Source organism: Tursiops truncatus, chromosome 11 (assembly GCF_011762595.2).
Source record: "Tursiops truncatus isolate mTurTru1 chromosome 11, mTurTru1.mat.Y, whole genome shotgun sequence".
Classification (NCBI taxonomy): domain Eukaryota; kingdom Metazoa; phylum Chordata; class Mammalia; order Artiodactyla; family Delphinidae; genus Tursiops; species Tursiops truncatus.
This window is the reverse complement of record NC_047044.1, coordinates 47573388-47601070: the sequence shown is the minus strand read 5'-3', so window position 1 is coordinate 47601070 and position 27683 is coordinate 47573388. Positions and strand designations below refer to the sequence as shown.

The 27683-nt window shown below is 41.6% G+C and overlaps 1 protein-coding gene across 3 annotated transcripts in view; it reads right to left on the bottom strand.

The window, feature by feature from the left end:
* Positions 1–27385, bottom strand: part of CPM (carboxypeptidase M) — a 123786-nt gene extending 96401 nt beyond the window's left edge. For 2 of the 3 annotated variants that reach the window (XM_073788400.1, XM_019952385.3), the window contains exons 1-2: positions 27308–27385; positions 26843–27005 (exon numbers count right to left, since the gene is read on the bottom strand). In XM_073788400.1, the coding sequence (XP_073644501.1) occupies positions 26843–27002 (160 nt within the window). In that variant the 5' untranslated portion in view covers positions 27003–27005; positions 27308–27385. Of the gene's footprint in view, positions 1–26842; positions 27006–27307 lie in introns of those variants that run through there. The other variant, XM_073788403.1, reaches the window with a different exon arrangement.
* Positions 27386–27683: the final 298 nt, after the last annotated feature.

Genomic DNA, 27683 nt, shown 5'->3' with positions numbered 1-27683 from the left:
AGGCTCAGCGGCCACGGCTCACGGGCCCAGCCGCTCCGCGGCATGTGGTATCTTCCCGGACCGGGGCACGAACCCGTGTCCCCTGCATCAGCAGGCGGACTCTCAACCACTGTGCCACCAGGGAAGCCCAGTCAGATCCTCTTTTTGAAAAGTGGTTCAGTAATAACAGCCAAGCTGAATGTCATCTTAAAGTACGAACAATTACTTGAGACTTTTAAAAAATTCTTGATTTTAAAAGATCAATAATTACAGTTAGCACTATACGTGTTCTGTCCGTTGGTGGGTTCTCTCTTATGGTTTGCAGGGGCATTCTGGTTCAGTGTTGGTGTTTTGGTTCTTTCTCCCCAGTTGGTGTTTTCTATTTCTTATAAGTTCCTGTAGGTGTCACATAGCTGTGTTTTACAATGAGGTCAATTCAGATTCATTTGAAGCCCCCCAACCCAACCCCCGCTGCCCAAAAAACCTCAGTTTGTTGGAGGCCTGCTTATCCTCATTGCCTATTCATTGCTACCATAAGAACTCATCTTTTAGCGGCAGGGAATAATGGCAATTAATTTACTCGTTTCCTCATAAGCTACTTAGGAGAATAAAGACCTTTTCTCTCAGCCATCCTACTTGCTGAGTTTGTACCTAAAAGGCTTTCATTTGAAAGTGAAGGAAGCCAGGGTCCAGACAGAAGGATGCTGAACTCCTGACAATGGGAGAAGCCCCGAAGTTGCCAAGATGAGGTTCCTTCAAGGTCTAAACTTGGCCTAAAAGTAGCACATTTGATGCATTTGTGTGATTAACAAAGGTGGACTTCTCATTGGTTTTACCATTCTTTGTCTCACAAATGGGTCTATAGTTTGGTAAGCACATCTAAACCAGAATTTCAGCACAACATATGCCTCCAAATAGCATCTGAGAGTTCCTGAAGGTTACACAGGGTCCCTTTCGTGGCACCTTATGTAACAATGCCGTGGGCAGGTTTTAGAATCAAATTGCTAGTGTTTAAACCCCAGCTCTGCCCCTTACTACCCATATGGTGTTGGGTAAACTGCTTAATCTCACTGAGTGAATCAGTTTTCTCATCTGTTGTAGGACTGATGGTACCCACACCTCATGGGGTTTCTATTTCATGTAATCCTCACAAGTTTTATAAACAGTGCCAGAAACATGGTAAGCACATGTTTGTTTGAGGGCCTTGAGTGCACAGAACCGGCTGACGGTGCTATTGTCCCTATAGGCCCTAGGAGATGATGCAGCATCAGAGCAATTAAAGACAAATTTCAAATGTAAACAGTGTCCCTAACATATTGACAGAAACCTCATGCCAAAAAAATGTGTCTTTCAGAAGATCTGCAGATCAGTTCAGGTAGATCAAAATCAACTAAAGTTTTTAAAAAATTGAAGTGTGGATTCACAGAGCAGAATGGGCTGTCTTGAGAGAACATGTCCTTCAAAATCGATGGTGACAGCGTAAAAATGGTCACGAACCTTCACACTACCAGAGGACTGAACCTCATTCAGAACTCCCAGAGCAAAATGCCTGAGGCTGGTGCCGAGTCTGGAAGCAGTGAGCACACGTTGCCACGAGGTCAGGGAGGAAGCAGGTCGCCTCAGCCTATTGTGCTGGACCATAAACACGTCTTCCTCAACATGATCTTATGTGGTCTATTGGCAAAGTGATTGAAGCCATCCCTCAGATTTTAACCATCTCCAGGTGAATGAGGCTGGAAATCATGTTAAGATTTCCAGTCTGGTCCTGATGTGGAGAGATTCCAACTCATCACTGTAGGTGGGCAACCCCAGAGTTTGTTGAAAAGGAACTGGTTCGTTAGGAATCAGTTAGTGACACCAAACTGGTCCAACAGGAGGCGGACAATGTCAACAAAAGGCAGGGGGACTGTGCCAGATTATGAGACTAAAGAGATAGAACACTACAGACAATGTGTTTCCAATTTTTGATTGGATTCTAAGAGGAAAAAAAAGTTATAAGAAGCATTCTTGGAACCATTGGAGAACTCTGAAAATGGAGCATATTGTTCATTGAGTATTTATTATTTTCCTAATTTAATAATGGTGTGCTGTGGTTAGGAAGAAGTTATCTTTAGATGGTACATGCTTAAGTGTTTGTAAGTAAGCTTGCTATTTACCATTTCTAATAATGCAGCAAAACTTACAGATAGAGCTCATGAGAGAAAGCAAATGTGGCAAAATATTAACAGCTGTGGATATATAAATGAAGACTGAGTATTTAATATTTTTGCAACTTTTCTATAGATCTGAAACATTTCAAAATAAAAAGCTGGGGAGCAAAGATTTTTTTAAAGGTAAAGGTAAAAAAAAAATCATGGCCTGATTCGCTGGCTTCTGTAGTCTGTAAGGTGAGATGCAGGGTCAAGATGTTCACCTGAAAGGTGAAGCCATGGGGGGTGGGGAATGGAGGCTCCAAGGTGAGAAATTCACAGGGTGCCTCTTCCTGATGAAAACACAGAACTGTACTAGAAAAGGGGTTGAGAAGTTACTATGGGGGACTTCCCTGGTGGCGCAGCGGTTAAGAATCCACCTGCCAATGCAGGGGACATGGGTTTGATCCCTGGTCCGGGAAGATCCCACATGCTTCGGAGCAACTAAGCCCGTGCGCCACAACTACTGAGCCTGCGCTCTAGAGCCCGCAAGCCACAACTACTGAAGCCCATGTGCCACAACTACTGAAACCCACATGCCTAGAGCCCATGCTCTGCAACAAGAGAAGCCATTGCAATGAGAAGCCTGCGCACTGCAATGAAGAGTCACCCTCGCTTGCCGCGACTAGAGGAAGCCCGTGCGCAGCAATGAAGACCCAATGCAGCCAAAAAAAAAGAAGTTACTATGGGATTTCCCTGGTGGCGCCGTGGTTAAGAATCTGCCTGCCAATGCAGGGAACACGGGTTCAATCCCTGGTTCAGGAAGATCCCACGCGCTGTGGAGCAACCAAGCCCATGCGCCACAGCTGCTGAGCCTGTGCACCACAACTACTGAAGCCCACACGCCTAGAGCCCGTGCTCTGCAACAAGAGAAGCCACCGCAATGAGAAGCCAATGCACCACAATGAAGAGTAGCCCCCACTCACCGCAACTAGAGAAAGCCCTCTCATAGCGATGAAAACCCAATGCAGCCAAAAAAAAGTTACTATGCAAAACCAAGGCACAATAGCTTATTAAATCTCTACATATATTAAGAAAGAAAAGTCATTTCGATGCAAATGTGAATGTTAACTACAGGATATTTTAAAACTTCTATTACAACCAGAAAAAAATTACAGAAATATTTTTAAATCACATGATTTATGTGATCACTGAGTTTTCTGGTCACAACATTAACTAAGTCATTAACTTAGCAAAGGCAAAGTGATTAACATAGGCTAAGAATAAGGGATCAGTAAAGCTTGGATGGTGGGCAGTTTTAATTGTGACTTTCGTGTCTTCCTCCAGATTGGGCTTTGGATCAGGGAAAAAAGGATGTAAATGGTTGGAACTGTTCCCTCTGCCTGCATTTGGTCACCACTCCCCTCTGGGCTTTGGGTAGAACAGAGCGGTAAGACCACTACAGGGAGGAATGGGAGGGGAGGCAGGGACAGACCATGGCTGCTGAGAAGGAGAGGATGAAAAAGTGCCTGTGAACGTGGACCCAGAGTTTGTGGCTTCCAAGGGTCCTTTCAATTTATCCCTTAGCAAAATCACAGCATATGTTTGTTGTCAACCACCTTAAGAAGCTACATGATAATCGCTCAACCTCTTTCAAAGGAGTGGTGAGTACGACATTTATTTACCTTTCTGCTTCTGTTTATTTTTAATACGGCCAAGAAGAATATGAGCATATTTAACACTATGGTTCTAGATCATTTAAGCCACAAGCTGGTGTTAACTTCGGTAACAAAGTAACATGTTAAATTCATTGCAAAGTCAATACAAATATAAATATTTACTTCAAAAACAAAACAAGAATCAGTGCTTTGGCAGTCACATCATTGCAACACCCAACCTTCAGAAATTATCAACGGATTTCTCAAGCTTACAAAAGAGTTGGCAATGATGCTTTCAGCAGACCCGTCAACAACCGTCACTCACTGAGGGGCATTATAGGGTGAGCTGCTTTAGTAGGAATTTCTATTGATTTTGGGCTTTTCCAGTGTTGCACTGAGAATTTGATTACTAGGATTACAGAAGGGGTAGCATATTTAAATGATGTCATAGTCATGGAATTTGAGGAAGAACTCAAGGATTTCAGGATTTTATCTACTTAAAATCCTGATATTTTTACATAATTTCCAAAGTGTTTCACACACTTCCACTCTTCATCTTACCATTTAATCCTCAACAGAAACCCCACGAGATAGGTAAGGCAATTAGTATTATCTTCATTTTACAGTTGAGGGAATAGGCTCTGACAGCCTGGGGTCAAACTGGCTTTTTGTTTTACTCTAAAGATTGTTTGTTTGTTCCACACTGCTGCTTCTATGTAAAGTGGAACTTCCTGTTATGATCTTAGATGCAATAAATGTTTATCTTTCTTAGGACAAAGAACTTGAGGCAGCTAACCCCTAAATCCATGAAGCATCTGACTCCTAAAACAAAGCCAGAGCTTCATCTCCCATGTCCCTCTCCCTGCCCGATAAAAGCAATCCTTAATAAGTCACTTCTCCATTACTGGCATTAGACTCATCAATAAGAAGCTTTTGGAAGGTCCTTTGTTTTCCTTTTGTGTCTAGAAGATCTTTGAGACACTAACTCCTTACCACTCAAAGTCAATGTTATCTGCAAAGTAGACCTATGTCCACATGGACAAAGAAATCATTTATTTTGGAAGTTGCTAAGTTTCCCAACTGTTTCTCTGGCTGTGTATGTCCAAGTGACTGATCGTAAGTCTTCCTAAACTGAAGATCATAGCTTTAATAGTGCCATCTTGTACCTATAACTGCAACTTCGGCTTAGTATGTCCAAGGGAGCAACACTGAATGTTCAGGCTCTGAGCTGTCTGTCAGAGCAGACCCGATACTTTACATGGGCCACTGCGACTGAACATTTCAAGGTCAGAAAATCTTCCAGATCCAATTTTTCCACTTCAGACCATATAATTAGCTTGCATCTCAGATCAGCTCCTACCTTAAAATGTGGGTTGAGAAATGCCCATTTCTAAGGAAGCGTGAGGAAACGCAGCTGTTAACCAGCCCCCAGAGTTTACTCACCCACTAAAGCACATCTTATCTCGATCTTTGTTTATATATATTTAATTAACGATTTATGCCCTTCCAATTTCACAAGGATACAAGGCAGCCTGGTCACAAAGCACATGGCTCACTGGCAAACTATTCTGAAGGGAGAGTGGGCCAGATGCCATGTCCAAAGGCCTACGGTCAATTTCATGCACATATGATGCAAGTCAGGCCTCTTGAAAGGCACCTTCTTTTCCAGGGGTTGTGACACAGCAATCTTTAGTGAAAAGTCCAAATACTTATAAGGAGCCATTCCAGAGGCCCTTTTTGACTATATTAGACACTTTCCTACAATGAGTCAATGTAGCCATGGATCATTTCACATCTGCTGCAACAGAGGCAGCTCTGCACCTATCATTTGCCACACATGGTGGCCGGCCTTTATCCTCTCGGACAGTGTGCCTCTGTTTACCTCAACTGAGTTTCAGACATGTGTATACAGGGACCTCCTTCAATCTGTCACCTATTTCACCTGACCACACTCAATCAAATGGTTGGGATATACAGATGAGGCAGATTCTTAAGAAAGGTTGGGCAAAGAGATTTGCCAGGGTTTCTCGTTGTTCAACAAGCTAGCAATGCTGGGCCACAGAATTACTATTAGGGCAACACCTTAAGATGTGCCCAACCGTTCCTCAGAATCAGGTGCCAGCGATACTGTGCTGTTCAAACCGCCCTCCCCACTTAACATATGTATAAGTGGGCATGAAATGGTATGACAGAGGCCCAACCGGGGAAGCTGGGGGGAGCAGTTGTAACCACGGCACTTGCATTTGGGTGGAAGGGGAAGTAGAGACAGTGGAGGACGTGAACGACGATAGTCATGTACAGATGACTTCTATCTAATGGAGATAAACTTGAGTAGAATAGAGCCAGGCCTGGAGTTTATGCTCTTTTCGTTAAAATGAGGGAAGATTTTTAAATACCTCTCACGCAGGCATGAGAAGGATTCAGAAAAATTTTGTTGTAGGCATTTTATACAGTGTTTCCGCATTTCTGTGGATCTTTAAAATCATATAAGATATATCTCTTGAATAATCATCCTCAAATAATTCTTTTCCTCAGCTTACATAGTCCTGTTGCTGGCCAGGGTTAATCAGGTCAACGGCAGACTGTGTTTCTTACGAGCAGGTCTCTGGGCTGCCTGCAGCAGAATTATCTGGGGTATTTGTTAAAACTGCAAACTCGTGGTCCCCTAGATGTGAGTTCAGGAGTTTGCATTTTTCCCAATACCTCAGCTGACTATAATATACACCATTAAAAACAACAACAAAAACCTCTGCAGTGAAATATAATATTCACACAGAAAGCTATACATTGCACAGCTTATTGTTGATTGTATGAACTGAACTCACAGTTGTTCATCCAGCCACTAGAGGCACCCTTGTGCCTACTCCCCAGTGCTATCTATCCCCTACTGTGGATTCACTCACATTGTCGTGTGTAAATGTAACTCCTTCTCAGGAGCGTGTAGTATTCCATCCTGGGTTGCAAACCAAATGGAGAACCACTGTCTTCCAGAATGTAGCAGACTAGCCCTGCATGGATGTGCCACGTGTTATATCTACAGGCACTCTTCTCAGTTTTTACTACAAGGCTAAACTTTGCCAGGAACTACGGAACTCACGTTGGAACTGATGTCAGAGGGCTGGTCTGGAGGGCAGATGGGCCAGCTGTCTTTCTGCTTTTTTTTTTTTTTTTTTCCAATAAATTTATTTATTTTTGGCTGTGTTGGGTCTTTGTTGCTGCGCACGGGCTTTCTCTAGTCGCGGCGAGCAGGGGCTACTCCTCGTTGTGGTGCACAGGCTTCTCATTGCGGTGGCTTCCCCTGTTGCGGAGCACAGGCCCTAGGCGCACGGGCTTCAGTAGTTGTGGCACGTGGGCTCAGTAGTTGTGGCTCACGGGCTCTAGAACGCAAGCTCAGTAGTTGTGACGCATGGGCTTAGTTGCTCCGTGCCATGTGGGAGCTCCCCGGACCAGGGCTCGAATCTGTGTCCCCTGCATTGGCAGGCGGGTTCTTAACCACTGCGCCACCAGGGAAGTCCTGTCTTTCTACTTTAGAGAGGCTCCTTCCTGGGTGATCTGATAACCATAGAGGCATTACAACTATCTTTTCCTGATACTGGTTTTTCAGTTCTGCCTCATGAGGGCTCAGAGTATAGTAATTCTTTCCTGACCGCTGCATTTGCTGAAATCGCCAGTGTGGAGGCAGCATTAGCTAGTGGTTATGTTTACCTGGAGCCACACCACCTCGGTCCAGGCTGTGATTCTGCTACTTCTTGTGTGATGCTGGGCCCCTGTTTAACTCCAGAGCCTCAGTTTCCTTGTGTAAAATAAGGCTTATATCTGTGCCTCATGGGGTTGTTATGAGGAGTAAGTGAGCTAACATTTGAAAAGCACTTAAACAGAGCCTGGCACAAAGCAAGCAAACATGTTTGATAATTGGATTGGTATTTTTTAAACTCATCAGCGTAACACAGACACTGAAGGATCATACGGATCTAATGCCAAGGGAGAAGGGTACCAGGTGGTTTTGAGTGGCTTAGCCCAGACTAGACCCCACCCCACCCCCCCTTTAAAGCATTATCTACTGGAGTTTCATTCACTTGTTACCCTTATTTCTGCCACACAACATTTGCTTTCTTATATCTAAAAAAGTGTTCATCAATATGCCACTTATTATTAACCACTGGTAGCCAGAACTAATGGGAATAAAGTCAATCATTAATGCAGGGCTGGATTATTTTTAAATAGGGAATTATCCCAAACTCATTTTTGTCCCAGATGATGAATTAACAAATTCTATTATATTACTACTAAAATACCAAAGAATCCAATCTCTGATACATTCTGGCTTGTTTTCTCATTCTTGTATTCTGAAGTTGACATTTCGTTTATTTGAGATGTTTCATGTATTGCCTGAGTTGCTGTAGCTCCCAGGACACGAGGTTAGCCAGGGGCTCTCTTTCTGTCTCTGTCCCCATCTGGATCCATTGTGACCCAAATCCACTCCACAGGCCAGAGGCTTCTTTTCCCATCACTTTACCTTTTCTCCTCTGGACATCCACTCCCTAAGTATCTTTTCAAAATCATCATCACTCTTGCTGTTTATGAAAATTATACGTACTTTTAAAAAATTTGAGCATTTAAAAATATATACTGTAGGATGTGAAATCCATCCACAGACCACTCCATTCACCAAAATAGATTCCAGATGGATTCAGGTGCTAGATGTAAAAACTAAAACTATAAAAATATTGGAAAAAGTATAGGATACATTTATGACCTTGGGGGTAAAGAAGGCCTTTTAAAATGAGACATAAAACATAAAAGCATAAAGAAAAAGATTGATGAATATGACCTCATAGAAATTTAAAACTTCTGTAAGGCAAAAGCTGTTGAAAACAACATTTGAAGACAAGCCACAGAATGGGTGAAAATATTTGCCACGTATATAACAAAGGCTACCCAGAATATCTAAGAAGGCCTACACGCAAGCAGAAAAACAGGCAAAAGGCATGAGGAAATAAAAAAGGCCAGTGAACTTTGAATGTAAATTTCACAGGACAGCAATTTGTGTGGGTTCACTGTCTCCAGCATCTAGAGCAGTACCTTGATGTTCATTTAATGTGAAGTAGACTGTGAAAACATGCTCATTCTAAGTTTCAATCATAAAAATGCAATTTTAAAAGGAGACATTTTACACAGTGGATTGGAAACAAATTTCAGTGTTGGTTAGGATGTGGGGAAATGTCCACACTCGTGTGGTGTTGGGAGCGTACATATACATCCTATCGAAGGGCAATTTGTGAGTATCTACCAAGTACAAGAATGCACATGCCTTTTGACTTAGCAATGCCTACCTCAGGAAATTACTGAGGGTATCAATCACAGCATTGTTGGAGGGAGAAAACTGAAAGTTGTAAATGACCTAAATACTCATCAACATGGAATTGACTGAATAAGCTATGGTAAAATCAAACCATGACTAGTATGGGGCAGTTTAAAACAATGAGGTACGCCTACAGGTACCAACCTCCAACACACATAAGTGAAAAAGACAAGCTGCATAACAATACTAGCTAAGCAATACCCATAAAACTGTAGACACGTGCATATGTTCTCTATGTAAATGCACAGAAAAAAGTTTGGATATGAATTTTTTTCCTTCACATATATTCTGGAATCTTCCCGTGTCAAAAGAAAAATCTAACTTGTTCTTTTATAAAGGTTGTGGAATGTTTCATTGACCGGGTATAGCATAAGCTAATCAATTCCCTGTTGATGAATGCATGGTTATTCTTGGACAGCTTTACTGAGATATAATTCACATACTACACAATTCACCCACTTAAAGTGTACAATTCAATAGTTTTGGTATATTACATTATTAATTTTTAAAAACTGTGATAAAATATAACATAAAATGTGTCATTTTAACCATTTTAAGTGTACAGTTCAATGGCATTAATTAGATGACTATATCATTTTCATTTTTACTATTATAAATAAATGCTGTAAATCTACATCCTCATACATACTTTGTGCCAATGTGCTTCTCTATAGGACAGAAAGCTCTCATCTGCTGAGGGCCAGAGATAGAGTGATAAAGAGAAATATGGGTGGGTTTTTTCCTAAGATTACTACATTACTGTTAAATGTGATTTTTTTTTTTTTTTTTTTTTTTTTTTTTTGCAGTACGCGGGCCTCCCACCGCCACGGCGCACAGGCTCCGGACACGCAGGCCCACCGGCCACAGCTCACAGGCCCAGCCGCTACACGGCATGCGGGATCCTCCCGGACCGGGGCACGAACCCCTGTCCCCTGCATTGGCAGGCGGACTCCCAACCACTGCGCCACCAGGGAAGCCCTAAATGTGATTTTAAACCTCTCAAAGAGATAGGGGATTTTCCAAAGCAAATGCAAAAGTGGAAAAGCAAAAACTCCTCATTTTCCTATGTTCATTTAAGTTGTCAAGTACATAAAAACCAGTTAAAGCAAAGGATGATCTGTCACCTAGTATCTGAGCATGCATATGCTAGATCCCAATGGAATCTGTTATCTGACAACTTATCCTGAGTCTTTTTCGTCAAACATACCACAAGCAATTGGACCCTGCGTAGAGAGACACAGCCTTAATATGAGATCTGGTTTCCTAATCTGAACTTCTCAGTCTAACTAGAGGGTGACGGCTGGCAATTCACTTAATCCAATGGACTAATGTCCCTGCTTTGTAAAATGGAGGGTCTAGCCCGGATGCTAGAACTTGTGTGGGCCAGGTCACAAGGTGTGCTGGCGGGAACGAGGTCAGCCTAAAACCGCAGATATGCTGGAGGCAAGCTCTATAGTCTGGGAGCTCAGGTCTGAATGTGCCAGCGACTTGTTTTGCGGGCCCGGGCAAGTTACTAAACCGCTGACACGTCAGTCTCTAAAGCTGTCAATTGGTATTTACCTTACAGGGCGTTGTGATGGTTCAATGAGACAAAGCACGCATACCGCCTCGCTTGTGCCTGACACCAAAGATGCCCTCAATAAAGGGTAGCTTCAAGTGTTTTAAACACCAAAGCATGTGTCAGTGCCATTCATCCAAGTTGCCAAATATCCCAACTTATGTAACAGCAATAGTAGCTTATACTTCTGTAGCATTTATTACGTGCCAATCACATCCTGAGTGCTTAACATCTATGAACTTACTTAACCCTCTGGTCATCCTATGAGATGGATACTATTACTTCCATGTTACAAAAGAAGAAATAGGCACAGAGGGTAAGAAACTCATTCAAGATCACAATTACTGAATAGCATAACCAGTCTTTGAACCCAGGCAATCTGTACTCTACAGAGTCTGTGTTCTTAGGCACTATTAAATGCAAATATCTGTGTATTTATAGGTGTGGACATAAATGTGGTATTTCCCCCTTTTCTGATAGCTCTCCAGTTTCAATACCTGGTATCAACATCCCTTCCTTACCAAGATGTAAAAAATTAAGAGTACTTCGATAAAACACTCAAATTTCACCCTACCACCTAATTTTAAAACCTATTTTTTAAATGACTGCCAAATGAGAACTTGTTTTAAAGGCAGCTATAAAAAGAATGAATATAAGCGAGGACATTATTAAACTTCTCATTGGTCACTCTAAGATTACACTGTGACTCCTGTGAGCCTAAGGTGTTTTGAAACTCAAATGCCTGGAGAGTTACCTTCTCATACTGAACAGTATTCTGTTTCATTAGCTTACTCTATTTCCCTAGAGTTTCCACCTGAAAATTGAACAGTTTCTCACTAGATCACATGTGCTTTTAACATCAGCTCATAACATGCCTCTCAGAGGAAACAGGCTTTGGACTGCTCATGGAGCAAACCTCAGTGCTTAGCAGCTGGGATTCTGTTAATTTACCCCATGTAAAAGGTTACTTTTGTTTTCCTCCCTTAATTCACTTCTATCTCCATCTCTAGCATACAGGGGAAAGCTTTCCCCCTCTAGTAAGTAGGACCCCAGTGGTGAGGAATGACACAGTTACTTGTCTGACCCAACCATCTGGTTCCCGGGATGCACAGGAGGAGTTCAGTCAGGCCAGGGCAGCTCAAGCACCCCTATACTACACCAGCGACTTCTCCTCCCAGGCATTAAGGATGCTGAGTACACTCTGTCCTACCCATCAGGTGGCAGGGGTCCTGCAGCCTTAGCATCTAAGGTATCTTACTCTGCTCATTGGAAAATCCAAAGTTCTTGATGGCCAGATTCCACTCTCTACCACCTCATCCATCAATGGAGGCTGTATAAGTCTAAATCTCAGTTGTCAGGGCAGAGCTCCTGGGCCCAGACAAATCAGTAGAGGCGGTGAGAGTGTTTCTGAGCATTCTGAGATATTTAGATAGACTATGTCTGCCCAGAGTATAGCAAGGATGTAGGCATGGGAAGGCTCACGAGGGAGATTTTTGTCTAATCCAACACATAGGTGATCAGGCAAGATACTCTTATTTATACAAGCATTTGGCTTGATAGAGTATATTCAATGTTTTCGAACAGATACAATCTTGTTTTGATCAGTTTCAGAGGGCTCTGAACCTTTGTAAAGCATCACATATATATGTCCCACTAAAAAAGAACATGCCAAAGGGCAGAAATTAATACCCCTCAGCACCCGCCAGGAAGTCTGGCGTATTGCCTTGTTCATGGCACTACCTCAGTCTATTGCAAAGACTCCATAGTCAGTGCAGTAGTTTTCATGTTACCTGCCCCTGGGTCATGGAACCTTTATGCCAATAGATTCTTGGATGAAGATCCAATGTAAGAAGTTAAAGCTGAGCTGCTCTGGTTTAAGGAAGGGGAACCCAAGCTGTTGACTGTCTCCTTACTCACTAAGTCATCTTGACAGAAGCCTCCAGGTTCTAGAGACCATTTGAAAACTGGAAGAACTGGTACTTTGAAACCTGGGTTTGAGTTCCCAGCTCTGCCCCTAACCAGCTAAGTTGCCTTGGGCAAGTCACCTTTTCCCCAAGCCTCAGTTTCCCATCTGTAAAACCCGGATAACACTACTTAATTCCCAGGTTGATGGCAGGATTTAAAATAAGGCATGAAAGTAGCTAGTACATAACAAGCATTCAATAAAGTGTACAACTTTATTACTAACGGTCGAATACCCCCTTTTATTACTCTTTAAACATATTTTCCCAAGGACAGAGAACAGAATGTCCTATGGAATCATAGGCCCCTGGGGGCTACAAAGACTGCAGTTTTAGTGAAGAGTTTACATGAGTCAAAATATTTCCCTATTTATCACTGTCCTTTGAACAATCTGCTTAAAAAAAACAAAACCAAACCAAAACCAAACCCATAATGACAAAATCCTTCTAAAACTTCGTATTTTCCAGTGAGCACAAAGTAAGATACCCTAGATGCTAAGATACGTTAGAAATCACCATCAGCTCTTTATCCTTGACCGTGTACAGGGGCAGCATTCAGTGCCCCAGCTGCTTCTGGGAGAAAAATCTCACCCTGCCCCTTAGCTCCAGTCTGTTTTCCCGTTCACTTTACCGGGAATTCCTACCCCCTCACCTATCTGCCTGGGAACAGTCAAAGCTTTGTCCAATTATCAGCTTCCCTGATAAGCCTTTCTCGACTTTCCCAAGCACCCTGGAGGCCAGGCCTTTGAACGGTCATGGCCCTGTTACAGTACTTTTCCCATTAAGGTGATTGGGTGTAAGGCCCAGCCCTAGTTCCTAAAGAGAAAGGTCCAGGTTCTTTGTATCCACCTGCCCAGGTTCTGGTAGACAACAGGAGGGCAATAAATCGTTGTTGAACGAACACGTAAATGAATTCCTGAAAGACACATTTGGATTACTAACCCAAATTTATCAGTTACCAAGACATAATTTTGGATCATCAATTTCTTCATCTATGAAGTCTCTTTGCTCTCAGCTCTAAAACGTGAATGTAAGTAACTTAGAGTTTTCATATAGCTTAAGTGAGGAAAATTTGTAAAGGGCCTAGCACGGTGCCTGGCACATGACAGGTACTCAGTAAAGAGCAGCTGCATTTCTTTCATTTTCCCATCCTTGCTGCTCCTATTCAATAGCTTACCTAGAAAATGAGCCCAAGATTATGTCCCCTCTCAGTGCTGCTATATATCACCTGAAAAGTTCAAGTGGCTGTACAGTTGACCCTTAAACAGTGAGAGGGGTCAGGAGTGCCAAGCCTCTGAGCAGTCAAAGTCTGTGTATAACTTAGCTGGTCCTTGGTATCTGTAGTTGCTCAGTGGAGGATTCAACCAACCGTGGATCATGTAGTTTGGTTGTATTTACTATTGAAAAAAGATCTGCGTGTACGTGGACCAGCGCAGTTCAAGCTCGTGTTGTTCAAGGGTCAATTGTACTTCATAATAACAATATTCCAATACTGTTTTAAAATAGAAGGTAATCTGTTTCTATTTTGTGCACTGTTGGCGGGAATGTAAATTGGTACAGCTACTATAAAAAAATTAAAACCGTAACTACCATGTGATCCAGCAATTCCACTTCTGGGTATTTATCTGAAGGAAAAATGAAATCAGTATGTCCAAGAGGTATCTGCATCCCCACGTTCAATGCAGTATTATTCACAATAGCCAAAACATAGAAACAACCTAAATGTCTGCAGATGGATGAACGGTTAAAGAAAATGTGATATGTACATACAATGGAATATTATTCAGCCGTGAAAAGAAGGAGATCCTGCCATTTGTGACAGCATGGAGGAAATGAGGGCATTATGCTAGGTGAATTGAGACAGAGCTATGATCTCACATATATGTGGAATCTAAAAAAGCTGAACTCATAGAAACAGAGTGGATTGGTGGTTGCCAGGCACTGGGGATCAGGGGAAAGAGGGAGATGTTGATCAAGGGGTACAAACTACCAGCTCTAGGTTCTGAGGATTTACTATACAGTACAGTGACTATAGTTAACAATACGGTATTATATAAAGTTGCTGAATGATTAGACTTAAATGTTTGCACCACCACCACAACAAAATAGTAATTGTGTGAGGAGAAGGATGTGTTAACTAATCTTTTTATGGTAAACCTTTTACAATACATGTGTTATCAAATCATCACGTCACACACTTTAAACTTACACAATGTCATACGCCAATATTACATCTCAATACCGCTGGGGAAAAATTTTAAGTGTCTGTTCCTAGGTACTCTGACATTTTTCTTTGAATTCTAGATTTAATTAATATTTATCGCTTTCTGTATAAGTCTGGCATAACCAGAATTTGTCTCCAAAATGGCTGATTAAAAAATCATTTCTTTTTGTGTGATCTGGGCTCTGTGAGGGCAAAAAGACACTATGATGTGCGATGAGCCACTGAAATGTTTCTGGTAAGCTGTATGATAAAGATAAGTGATCGTTAAGGTTTAAGTGAATAATCTGATCCAATTATGCTATTTAAATCAGAACTCTTCACACTGACAGCTCTTAGGAACTGTTATTATTTTTACAGATTTCTTATTACGTTTTGTTGGTGCTCTCGTTTATTCACCCTGGCATGTTTGTATTTTCTCACTGATTTCTTATTCCAGACATGGCTGTTTCACCTTATTTCTTAAAGGGAATCTTTATTGTAATGCAAAATGAATTGTAAAATGATCAGGAATTTTCCAATCAAGAAAACAAATCTGTCACTTTCCTATCAGGCAGGAGTCCCTAGGATGACGTGACTCCCTTTGGATGAAGCAAGAAGTCTTTCACAAGGTGGGAAAGGTCTTCCACGATCTGCCCATCTTGCCTCCTCTCATCCCTTCATGCTTTCCTCTCCAGCCACACTCAACTTCTTTTGCTACACAAGGTCCACATGCTCCTTAACCACCAGGTCTCTGAACACGCCACTTATGGCCTTGCCTTCCCCCTTTCACCTGGCTGACTTCTGTCCTTCCGATCCCCTGCCATCTACTCCCCTAGGGTGAATCTCATCTGCATTTACTAGGATGTCTCTTCCTTCCCACTCACCCCTCAGATCATCGGCTCCATCAGGACAGGGACCATGTTTGACTTCTTTACCTCTATATTTTTATATATAGTTTGTGGCCAGCACACGCCACAAACTATACTAGGCATTCGATACATGTTTGCTGAATAAATTGAATGAATCTGTCTAGAGATAAATAGATTTAACTAAGGCTACTTTGGGATCTGTCAGTTAACTTTATGGCTCTCAGTCTTCACTTGTAACTGCATCCAACATGGTTGGCCACGACCTCAGTGAGGAAAGAGTTAACACAGCTGGTCTGTTTTATTCACTTCTTGCTTATCTCTGGAACACCTGCACTCATTGTAATGACTCTTAACCAAACTCTGAGCACTAAACTTCTTCAGTGTTCACTAATTATTGATGCAAGACAGAGCGTCAGCGTGCACCAGGCGGAAAGCATTGTTTAAAGTAAACGTGAAGATTCATGATGGGCACCTGGGATCTAGTGTGGGGTCTGCACCTTGTGGGTCACAGTAGTCATGTGACCAGCTCCTGTGAAGAACTCTGGGCCTCCAAGACTCGAGTGGGCTTCCCTGAGTGCACAGCTGGAGAGAAGCATGCATCTGTGGGGTCCTCACCGAGGGAGAACAGGCAAGCCCATGCTGACTCCTCTAGTCTTTGCCTGCATGTATCATTATTCTGCTGTGCCTGCACTGTGTCCTTGGCTTCATAAATCTTGGCTGTGAGTATGACTTTATTGAGTCACGAGTCCTTCCAGCAATTCACTAGTGGGTGGTCATGGGACCCCGAGACAGCCTCCTTTTTGAACTGCTGCCCTTCCTTCATGTCTGTGATATCACTCTTCACCTTTCTCCTACTTCCTTGCTGAATTTTTTTTTTCCATCTCCTTTGCTGGCTTCTATCTCTACCAGACTCAAAATACAACAGTATCCTCTGGCTCTATTCTGGCCCTCTTTTATCTCTACTTTCTTGTTAGATTATTTTATAATCCCATGGGTTTCAATGCCATCTACATGTTGATGACTCTCAAGCTTATTTCTACAGCCAAAACTTTCCTCCAAACTCCACCTACACACCTGCCTACTGGACGTTCCAACTGGATGTCTATTAAGGATTTCAAATTTTAAAAAATTGTCTAAATCAGAGGTCTTGATTTCAACCCAAACTTGTCCTCTTCTAGTATTTCCTATCTTGGTAAATAATACCTCAGGTGCTCAGCTGTCCAAGCTGAAAACCTAAAGGTCATCCTGGATCTTCTATTTTTCCCTATCTCTGCCCACCCCCTTCCAATCCATTAAGGAAGTATTGTTGGTTTTATTTCCAAAGTAGATCTCTAATCCCTGCACTTCTCTCCATTTCTAATACAGCATCTTCATCCAAATCACCATCATCAACAGTTGCCTGGATTATTATAACTGGATTAGTCTCCCTGCTTCTATACTTGCCCCTTTCTAATTAATTCTCTATTCAGCAGCCAACGCCATAATTTTCCCACCTACATCACATGACATCATTCTGATTAAAACCCTTCAATGGTTTTCCATTATTCTTAGAACAGAATTCAAACTCTCCCTGTTTGAATTAGCACACCAGGCACTCTGTGAACTGTCCCCCGCACGCCTCTCCAGCTTTACCCAGTACCACTCTCTGCATGCTCACTGTGCTCCAGCACCACTGGCCTCATTTCTGTTCTTGGAATACAGCACAATCCTTTCCACCTCAAAGCCTCTGGACTCTCCGCCCACCCCTACCCTGCGAGCTAGAGTGCCGCTGAGACTGAACACACATTTTGTGCATTTAGAAGTATATGTCGTTAAAACTCACAAGATACCCAGGCCCAGCTACATGTTTATTAAGGCTAGAATATGGTATTTCCCAATTTGTCTTTCTGTTTTTTCATAAATAGAAAGGAACTTACCGGTAACAAATGATAATCCCACTAGGCTTATCTCTAGGTTATCTCTAGTAGAGAGAGATTATTCATCTCATTCTCTAAGAGTAACAGAAAACAAATAAAATGTGTTCCTTAATTGAGCAACCTGCATCTCAAATTTAACCCCACGTGCATTTGGTATTATTACTAAGGTGTAAGTAAATCTAATTTTAAAATAATGGGAAAACTCCTGTGGAATTGCCCCATGTTAAAATGATCTGTTCTCCCCATGTGTCCACACTTTCTCAGGAGTGAACAGCCCCCTTTAAAAGAATTTTAATGGATGGGCTTGACTGAGTTACCAACAATGGGCAAGGGAATGGATACTTAACAGGGACTAAAAATTAAAGTTAAGATACTTTCAACCTTCAGCCTGTCTACCTGTTTATTTCCAAAACCTGAACATCTTAAACCTGTACAGCATTCCTGAGTATGGAAGGGAAAAAAGACCCTTAAAATCGAGGGATTCCAAGTATCTGCTTAACTTTTCTGGTGGGGGGGGGGGGAGGGGGAGGCTTCATCACATGGTCCTTTTCACTTTTTCATATTCTCTAGATAGACACTTGAACTATTTTTTCACTGTTCAAATAAAACCAGGGATATTTACTTAACCTCTTCTTAATGGAGGGGGTGTGTGTGTGTGTGTGTGTGTGTGTGTGTGTGTGTGTGTGTGTGTGTGTGTGTGTGTGTGTGTCTCCCCTATATTTACTCTCTCTTCTCTTAATACATGTTTGGTTAATGTTTGGGGGCTGAGGGAGCCAGAACCCCTCTAGATGTGTCAGTGAATGACTCAGTTATGCCCTTGACTGCCTGAAGGACACTAACCTCCCTGTTGCCCTCTAGCATGAGCTGTGTCACAATGAGGTCCTCCTATACTACCTCTCCAAGGTATCATGCTACTTCCCATAACATTGTTTTATTGCAGTATAACCTGTTTTTGCGAAAACTATTTCATTTTCCTGAGAAACTGAAGTATTTACTACATACAACATATGTACAACTACATAACGTTGTGTATATAGTTACATATAGTATGTGTAACTATATAAATGTATATAAAATATATATAAAAATATACATCTTATATACTTATACATAATAGCATACTATATACTATACTGTATAAAAGTGTATAAAAGCATATTTACATTAATGGTTCCTTTGCTATGCATGGAAAAACTCTTCAGCTGTGACCCTCACTGTGCCTGTCACATATAATCAGCACATAACTGGGTCTAAGATACGAAGATGAATGAAGCCTGGTCGCTGCCCTCCAGGTACAACATAGACAGAGCTCCTGGAAGATGCTGTGGAAGAGGGGCGCAAGGAGATTCTAACTCTGCCCAGGCGACTAGAAAAAGACTTCCAGGAGGAGGTGACATTTTGAACCAAGCCTCAATCAACTGAATAAATGATCAGGTGGTCTCTAACATCCATTCCTGCTCTAAAAATGTGACGTTGTGCTCAATTTCACCTGACTGTATTCATAGTATACCCGTGCACTTTGTCAGAAAGGAGGCTGAGTTATGTATTTGGATAACTGTCAGTTCAGGTGACTTTGGCTGTGCTCCTTAAGTGTGGTTCTAGTTTCCTCAGAGAGATTCCTATCAGAGAAATTTTAAAAACTGAGTAAACAACTAACTGAAAGTTCTTTGTTTATACAAACAGAGGGTTTGCTTTCTTCTTCTAGACTCTGTGACAGTGCTTGCATATTTGAAGGGTTTACCCTGTCATTAATGCCTTTATACCCCACCATGAAGGCTGCTATCTTCAGCTCTGAGGAAGTTCGGGATATGTCTGTGAAGCTAGTTTGAAGGCAACTTGTTTGAAGTTGGCGGCATTTTTGTGATGCCAAGGAGAGTAAACCTCCAGTTGAGCTTTTGACGAAGGTATGTACATGAAGGGTCACAGACCAGAAAATGTATACTTTTTAAACATCTGACATGTAGCAGTCCTTGTAAAACAGGGTTGAGAAAACATTTTTAATGTGCAACTTATGTCTGTTTTATTTACTTTATGTCTGTTTATTTGCACACAAACTCAAATTAGGATTTCCTAACCTCTCAGCAAACTACTACCCTATATTACATTGAATGGCTATGGAGCTAGGAAGAATACCAATTCTTTTCAATCACTACATAGGAAGTTCTGATTTAATCTTCTTCCCCTAACCCAAATGCATGTTGGTATTTGATATAACCTTCAAAACTTTACCTTTTTTTGGGTAATAAACTCTAAGGGAAAAGAATCTGCAAAAGAGATCTATATATAACTGAATCACTCTGCTGTACACCTGAAACTAACAACATTGTAAATCGATTATATTTCAATAAAAAACATTTTTTTTTTTACTTTAAGATTCTTCTTATCTTATGTTCTGACTTTGCACTCTTCGAGAAAGGGGCATTCTAAATTCACAAACCAAAGGAAGGAAACAGGGCGAATGGCAGTTATCTCTCAACTCTAGATACTATTCGTCACTGCGGTGTTACCACTAGGCACTCGTGTTTTGATTAAGAACGGAAACCAAACACCTTCTGTATGCTGGCTACATAAATTTGAAGTGGGTCTTATCAGCTCTCTGCATCTGTGGTTTCAGACCAACAGTCCCTAACCCTATCAGTTGATGCCTCTTTTTTCACGTCCAAGATTTTGCAGCTCCTCCTTCACCATGCTGGCATGAAATCCACAGAAAATAATATTTGCATACGTAATTTCAGAAAGATTGATAAAATGTTCAAACTTTACATAAAGGGGAAATAAAAAGAAAGCAACTTATAATAAGAAAAAGCTGCTTAGATCAATTCTTGAGATTCACGGTGAAGGCATTTATTACAAACGCAGACTGATTCAGCTGTGTGGTCACTGATGCCAGGATTTTAAGAACGTGAAATATCTCGGAACCAAGTTCAGAGAAAAATATAATTGAATTTTCCCTCAATTTGCCTACAGGTACTATTCCTGGAAAGTTTGGTACATATTAAAATTGTGGGAAAAAAGTATTTTGTGTTTGTACATAAATCGGAACTGGTTTTAGCTGGTAAGCTGGTCTTGCACCTATGGAAGACATTAGAAAATGTGGAGGACGATTTTTCACTGGGCACGACTATTCTGTGTGCTGCTAACAAGATCAGGAGGATGCATCAGCGAGGTCCCCCCTCCAAAGACTTCAAAGTTATGGCCTAAACCTCCCCTCAATTTCCAAAATTCCCCCTAGGAGGCAGTACTTCTCTTAATGAGAACCACTGTTCTCAACTCAGGAGACAGCATTTTGGTGGGTGGGTGTCCTGAAAGTGTGCAAACCAGAATCTCAGTCTTCTCCTTTTGCCTCATAACCAAACAGTTTTAGTATATAGAAAAAAAATTAAGTCTACACGAAAATATGTAATTCACACTGCTTTGGATGAAACTGTAAATACTGAAAAGGGGTCTAGGATTCCACAGCCTATCACTCCACACATAAAATACATTTTACACGGGCCTTTTCTTGGATGATGGAGGATGCTTCTCAGCTTTTGCAGAATCACAGCAGTCGGGGCAAGGGGAGGAGCAGGATGTATGGGGGAGGGGAAAAGGGACAAGAACAGAGAAAGAGGTAACTGGAGAAACTTTTCTCTACAGCAAAGAGCTTTAATGGTCCACTATTTGGCACAAGACAGGCTTTGGCTCCAATCACCCCTCTGTCATTTACTAACTGTGGATGATTCATTCAATCTCAATTCTTCACATGTAAATTGGGGGATAATAGCGGTATTTCGTGCCGTTGTTAGAGTGATTGAGGGGTATATGTAAAGTGCCAGGCAAAGAGTAAAATTCACTTAATGTTGGCTGCAATTATTATTTTTTTAAGTTTCAAATGCCACTAAAGTATTGGTGGTTGAAGCAGAGTAACATCTGTGTTACTTTCTGGATATTCTGTCTCTTCCTCTTAAAATCTCATACCACAAATATAGTGGAAATCTAAATCATTTCCTTGTAAGAAAAAAAGGCAGTGTCTTTAAGAAACTTAATGGTTATAAAACAAGGCTGATGTTCCTAAGGTGTTTCAGAAAAGGACTTTACATTTCTAGTTAAAGAAGGGGAAAGGCTTGCTACCCCAATGTAACTTTAAATCACAAGTATGTATATTACAGCTGAAATTCCCAGATTTTAGTGGCTGTCTTGCTATTTAGTCCTCAATATGTCAATATTTACATCACAGAAAGCATTTTATACAGGATCTCAAGCAAACTGGCTTGCTGATCACACTTGAGAAATGAATAGGGTGACAGAAAATCGAATGCTGTGGCAAAATCTCGTATCGTGTCCTTTTCAGAGGGTAAATCGCCAGCCACATTCTACCCAGGCAAGGGGAGTAGGCAATGAGAGGTCTGTGTACATGAGCACGGTACATGCCTCTTTGGGGCACGAGTCTTAAGCCAATTCTAGCGAGATTTTTGAGTATCTGCAATGTTATGACGACTCCTGGCGGAGGAATTCAATAAATATCTGTTGAATGCATATGTGAAGGTGAGAATCCTTGGGGGAAAATGCAGGAGAAATAAATTCTCCTTTATACTTTAAACACAACAACGAAAACTTTATGCTACAGTAATCTTTCATCATCATCATCACTATAACACTTAGCATAACATCTAACCTCATAGCAAATTTTAAAGTAAACAATATTGTTAACTATAAGCACTCTGCTGTGCAGTAGATCTCTAGGACATATTCATCCTGTATGACCAAAACGTTGTACCCTTTCACAAATACTACAGTAATCTTTCAAACCAGGAATGCCTGATTTATGACTGGTATAAGAGAAGAGGTAAGGGCTTCCCTGGTGGCGCAGTGGTTGAGAGTCTGCCTGCCAATGCAGGGGACACAGGTTCGTGCCCCGGTCTGGGAAGATCCCACATGCCGCGGAGCGGCTGGGCCCGTGAGCCATGGCCGCTGAGCCTGCGCGTCCGGAGCCTGCGCGTCCGGAGCCTGTGCTCTGCAACGGGAGAGGCCACAACGGTGAGAGGCCCGCGTACCGCAAGAAAAAAAAAAAAGAGAAGAGGTAAGCATACATTTCTTGAGATCATCAATCAATACTCCTTTTGGAAATCAATTTGGTTACATGTATCAAATACATAGAACTGCTTTAAGACCTGGTAATTTCCTTTTCGGAAATATATCCCCAATAGCAGGTAATGTATCTTTAACAGCAACTCTTATGTAGTACTTATTACGTGCCAGGAATTATTCTAACTACCCAGTGTCACACTGCTACAAAGTAGAGGATGTAGAATTTGAACTTGGGCCTTGTAGTTCCAAAGCCTGCGTGTGCTCTGACAACTTTTGCTGTCTTAGCTACAAAGGTGTCCACTATGGCACTTTTTTTTTTAATAACAGGAAAATTTAGAAACAAACTAAATGTCAGTGGGGTGTAAGTTAAATAAACAACAGTATATCCATTGATAGGACAAAAAGCAGGCATTAAAACTCAGATCTTAGAAATAACATGTTTGCAGGGGCAAGCAAGATATTTGGCTCAGTGGGAGGGGAGAAAGGCACAAAACAGGGCATATAGTCTTTCAGGTCTACTAAGTGTTTCCTTTGGACGGTGAGATTTTATTTTTCTCCTTGGTGCTTTGTTGTATCTTCCCAATTTTCTAAATGAACTTGAGTTCCTTTTGTACTCAGAAAAAGAAAATTGCTAATAACAAATTTCCGTCTAGATCAGCACAGCCCAATCAAAATATAGTGCAAGTCATATATGTAATTTAAAATGTTTTAGAAACCACAACCATATTAACAAAAGTAAAAAGAAACAGGTGAAGTTTTTTTTAAATGTTTCTTATTTAGCCTTTATATCTAAAATATTACCACTTCAACATGGAATCAATATAAAAATATTAATGGACTATTTTACTTTTTTGTATGAAATCTTCAAAGTCACTTTTAGCACACCTTAATTTGGTCTAGTCACATTTCAGCTGCTCAGTAAACAAGTGGCTACTGGCTACTGTGTTGGATCCTTGGTAGAAGCTTTACTTTCAGATCCAGTGTGCCCAAAACGTGACTCTGAAACCCTCCAGTAACTACCTCAGTCTTCATGTGACCAGCCACATCTGTGTCAAACCGCTTCCTTAATGAGAAAGAGATGTGCTTCAGAGAAGGTGGATCTGAGTTTGAAGCCTCCCTCTAACACTTATCAGCTGTGTGATCTTCAGCAAGTTAATTAACTTCTCTGTGCCTCATTGGATCCTTTCTGTAAATGAGTATAAGGCCTATTTGAGTTGTTGAGATTGAAATAATGTATTACAACACCAAATACATGGAAAGCACTTTAGAACAGATTTTATTATCTAACCCTTGCTCTTTGCAACCTTCCTTATTCAGATCAAGGTTAGACTTAGCAGGAGGAAAGACAAGATTCTTAGAAAAGAGATGTAGGAAATCTCATTTAAAGTGGTCCTAGAACCAATTTGGGGGGATGTGGAGAGAATAGCTGGGGAATCTATAATAAATACATTTGTATTTTAAAGGGGGCTACCTGACAGCAGGGCACAAATGGCACAACTTTTTGCTCGCTTCACATAGCTATCCCTCAGTAAATAGTCAAGCCACTAAACAAAACAGATAAAAATCACTGAATACGTGCCAGGAACATGCTAGACAAAGGGGCTTAGGAGTAATTAAAAAAAAAAGGATAGGAGAGGTGTTCCCTTAACTGAATGAAGGAATGAATCAATGAACATTGTACATTTTCTGATTTTTCTCAACTCAGCTGTCTGTTCTTCTTGTTTTATAGTTGCCTCTGTTGTTTTACCTAAGATTTTCTTTACTCTGATATTAGGTAGTGGGATTTCCTCTAGAAGGCTCAACTGAAATGTGGTCTGTCTACTATGGCAGAATCTAGGTGAATGTATATATGTACTCAGCTTTTGGGTAGCTTTCAAACTTTTCAAAATTAAAAACTGGAAAAAAAACAATTATAATAGAAGGCCATTAATCATGACATGTATCAATGTTTTTTTAGCATCACTGTTTATAACAGAGGCCACCAGAAGCTATATAGATGCCGCAAAGAGGTGAATGACTAAGAAATTCACATAATCGAGGAGAAAAGACTATATAGCAATAAACTCACACCTGCAGACCTTTCAATTCATGGAAATACGTAATGAAATAATGTGAACTGGGGGAAAAAAAGCAGAAGAGAATCCATGATCACAGTAATGAAAATACACGTGATATGCATCTACAAAAACTAAAAATGTATTTGGCGAGGTAGGAAGATTACTTTCCCTTCTAGGTATGTTGCCCACATTCACAATAACAAAGAAAAATAAATAACACATGTGGTAAATCTTGTTTGCTAAGCAAGCTATCTTACATCAGAGGGCAGGATGGCCAGGGGAAACTGTGCATCTAGTGAAAAGAGTACCAACAAATATGCTTGGCAACCGACTCCCAGTTACTAGCGTGCAGTTTAACCTACTACTCAGAACCTAATAGCAGATTTGGGATTTTTCTTAACCGGAGTAATTATTCAGAACATACTCAATACAAATATTTGACCTAAACTAGTGTCAGATTTTATTTTTTACACGGTAATTCCTCAGTCCTTTAACCACAATAGTGCACACCAGGTAAAAACAATTAAGCCTGCTGCCTTTCATTATTACCGTGGTCTGATAGCACGCAAGGTAGATCAAAATAGCTGGTTGACATTGAGAGTCCCGTCACAAGCACTTTGTGCTTGAAAAAAATAAAAACCAAATCATTTAGTACTTAAAATGAACAACACTGGCATCACCTTGTGGGTTAAATGACTGAACAATAACTCAAGTTAGTTGTGTTCTATATTTCCTTTATTAATGTAATTAGTATTCTTAGATCTTTTAAAATTGCTCTTCTCTAGCCCTAGGGGAAAATGATTTCAAAAGGCTGAACACATGTGCTGATTCAAGATACGCTTTCTCATACATCCAACCTCTATAAGTTTGGATGATACAGCAAAATATAGAGTAATTCCGGCTCCAACTCCTTAGCAACGTTGTTTAAAAACAAAAATGCCATTACACACATAAGCCAAGAATTTTTATGTTGCATTGCACATAAACAAATCTATGTAATACTTTTAAAATATAAAAACCATGGCCTTAATTGTTTGGAAAACGATTACTTAAGAATATGGTAATTAAGAGACTCACAAATTGGTTGAAAAACTCAGAGCTAAAATTCACACGGGGTTGAAATACACCTTATAAAGAGCTGACATCCAAATTACATACACTTGGCAAAACTTATAATTTAAGCATTAAGTTATTTGCTAATCTCTTTGGGGAGGTACCAATATAATAAAAGATTGAGAAATAATAATATCTGGTAAAATTATTTGCCTTGTCCCAAAACGGCTAAGCCTTAAAGTAGAATCAGCTGAGTGCCAATCCTGGTTATAAAACTCACTCAAGATTTGAGTGTTCTAGGGCAAAATACTTAATTTCACTATGATTCAATTTTCCTATCTACTAAAATTAGAATTAATATATAGTTGTATATTTATACTTAATATATGGTTTCTAAATTAAAACCAAGTAATTAATAATGAACTCGAAAATACTAAGAGCAATACCAATCACTGCTGTGGTACACTTATTACCCAGCAATTGTCTCATTCAAATGGATAACTTTTAAAATAGCCTTTTAATCAGTACCAAAGCCACTTTTTTGCATAACTTTAAGCCATAGGGCTAATTATAGAAATCTCACCAACAGAACTGCCCTGTTTTAGTTTAAAAGAGGCTTGAAGACACGATCCTAACAGTCCGAGTCATATTTAAAGAAGCCATCAAAAAGGGAAACAAACCTGAGATGGGTAAACAGACTTCCTTGGCAGAAGTTCATGTAGAAAACTAAAACCTAAAGTACTCATCCCAGGAAATCACTGTCTGCAAGATCCCAAAACAGAACGCCATTAACGCAAAGCACTCAACACCGAACGACAGCGGAGACGTTTAGTAAAATTCAGGTCTTACTACTCCCCTGACAAAAAGCAACACAACACACAAAAGCAGAAACAACCAACACGCAAGGCAGGGATGGAACCGCTCGAGACCCTCTGAGTCGCTTCATGGAGAGGGGACAGGAGGCTAAGGCATATTTAATGAATGAAACTGAGGACTAGGGGTTTGGGAAAGTACACGAAACGGACCCTACCTTCCACAGATTCCCCGATACTGTGTAAGTGAGTGATAGAACTGTAGTTTTGGGAAATACTCTTCAGGAACGCTTCCATCTCTGGCTGGTGGTGGTAGCTGAAGTCCAGCGCAGCTACCACAGGCAGCAACAGCCCTAGCCAGAGGCGGGCGCAGTCCATGGTCTAGAGATGAATAAAAACAATAATAAAGCTGAGCAGGTGAGGAAGGGGGTAGTGGGGAGTGTGCACGTTACTCGCTTCGGCTCCGCTGTCTAGTCTCAGATCTCCCGGCACTAACACTCCCAGCTTCCGAAGGAGGTAAAAGTTGGAAGCAACAGCTTCGGGAGTTAGCGCACCCGGAACACGGGTGCCCTCCATCCCGCCTCCCACCCTCTCCTCCTCCCCACGTCTCGGCCGCTCTCCGCCGCCCGACAGCTGCAGCAGCTGCGCCCGACCCCCCTCGCCCACCGCGTCCCGCTCCTCACCCCGAGCCCAGGCGCGCACCGCCGCCCGGCGGCTGCCACCAGACGGGACCCAGCATTAATAGCCCGGCCAGGGTCCCACCCACGAGGCCTGACTGACGTCTCTCCGGCCCACTCAGGCGCCGCGAGGAGCACTCCGGGGCGGGGCCGAGCCGGGCGGTCCGGGCTCCTCTGCCTCCTTCGAGGTCCCTGGGCGCGGCGGCGAGCTTCCCGAAACCGAGTTACCTCGCCCGGCCCCAGTTTTTGCCGGCGCCCCAGGTTGGCAGTGCGCTCACCCCGGCCACGGCTTCGTCCGCTGAAGGGGTCCGGGGCGCTCCACCAAAGGGGCACGAGGTGTCTCCAGCTGCAGCGAGCTTGGAGACGCTAAAGGCTTGGACGG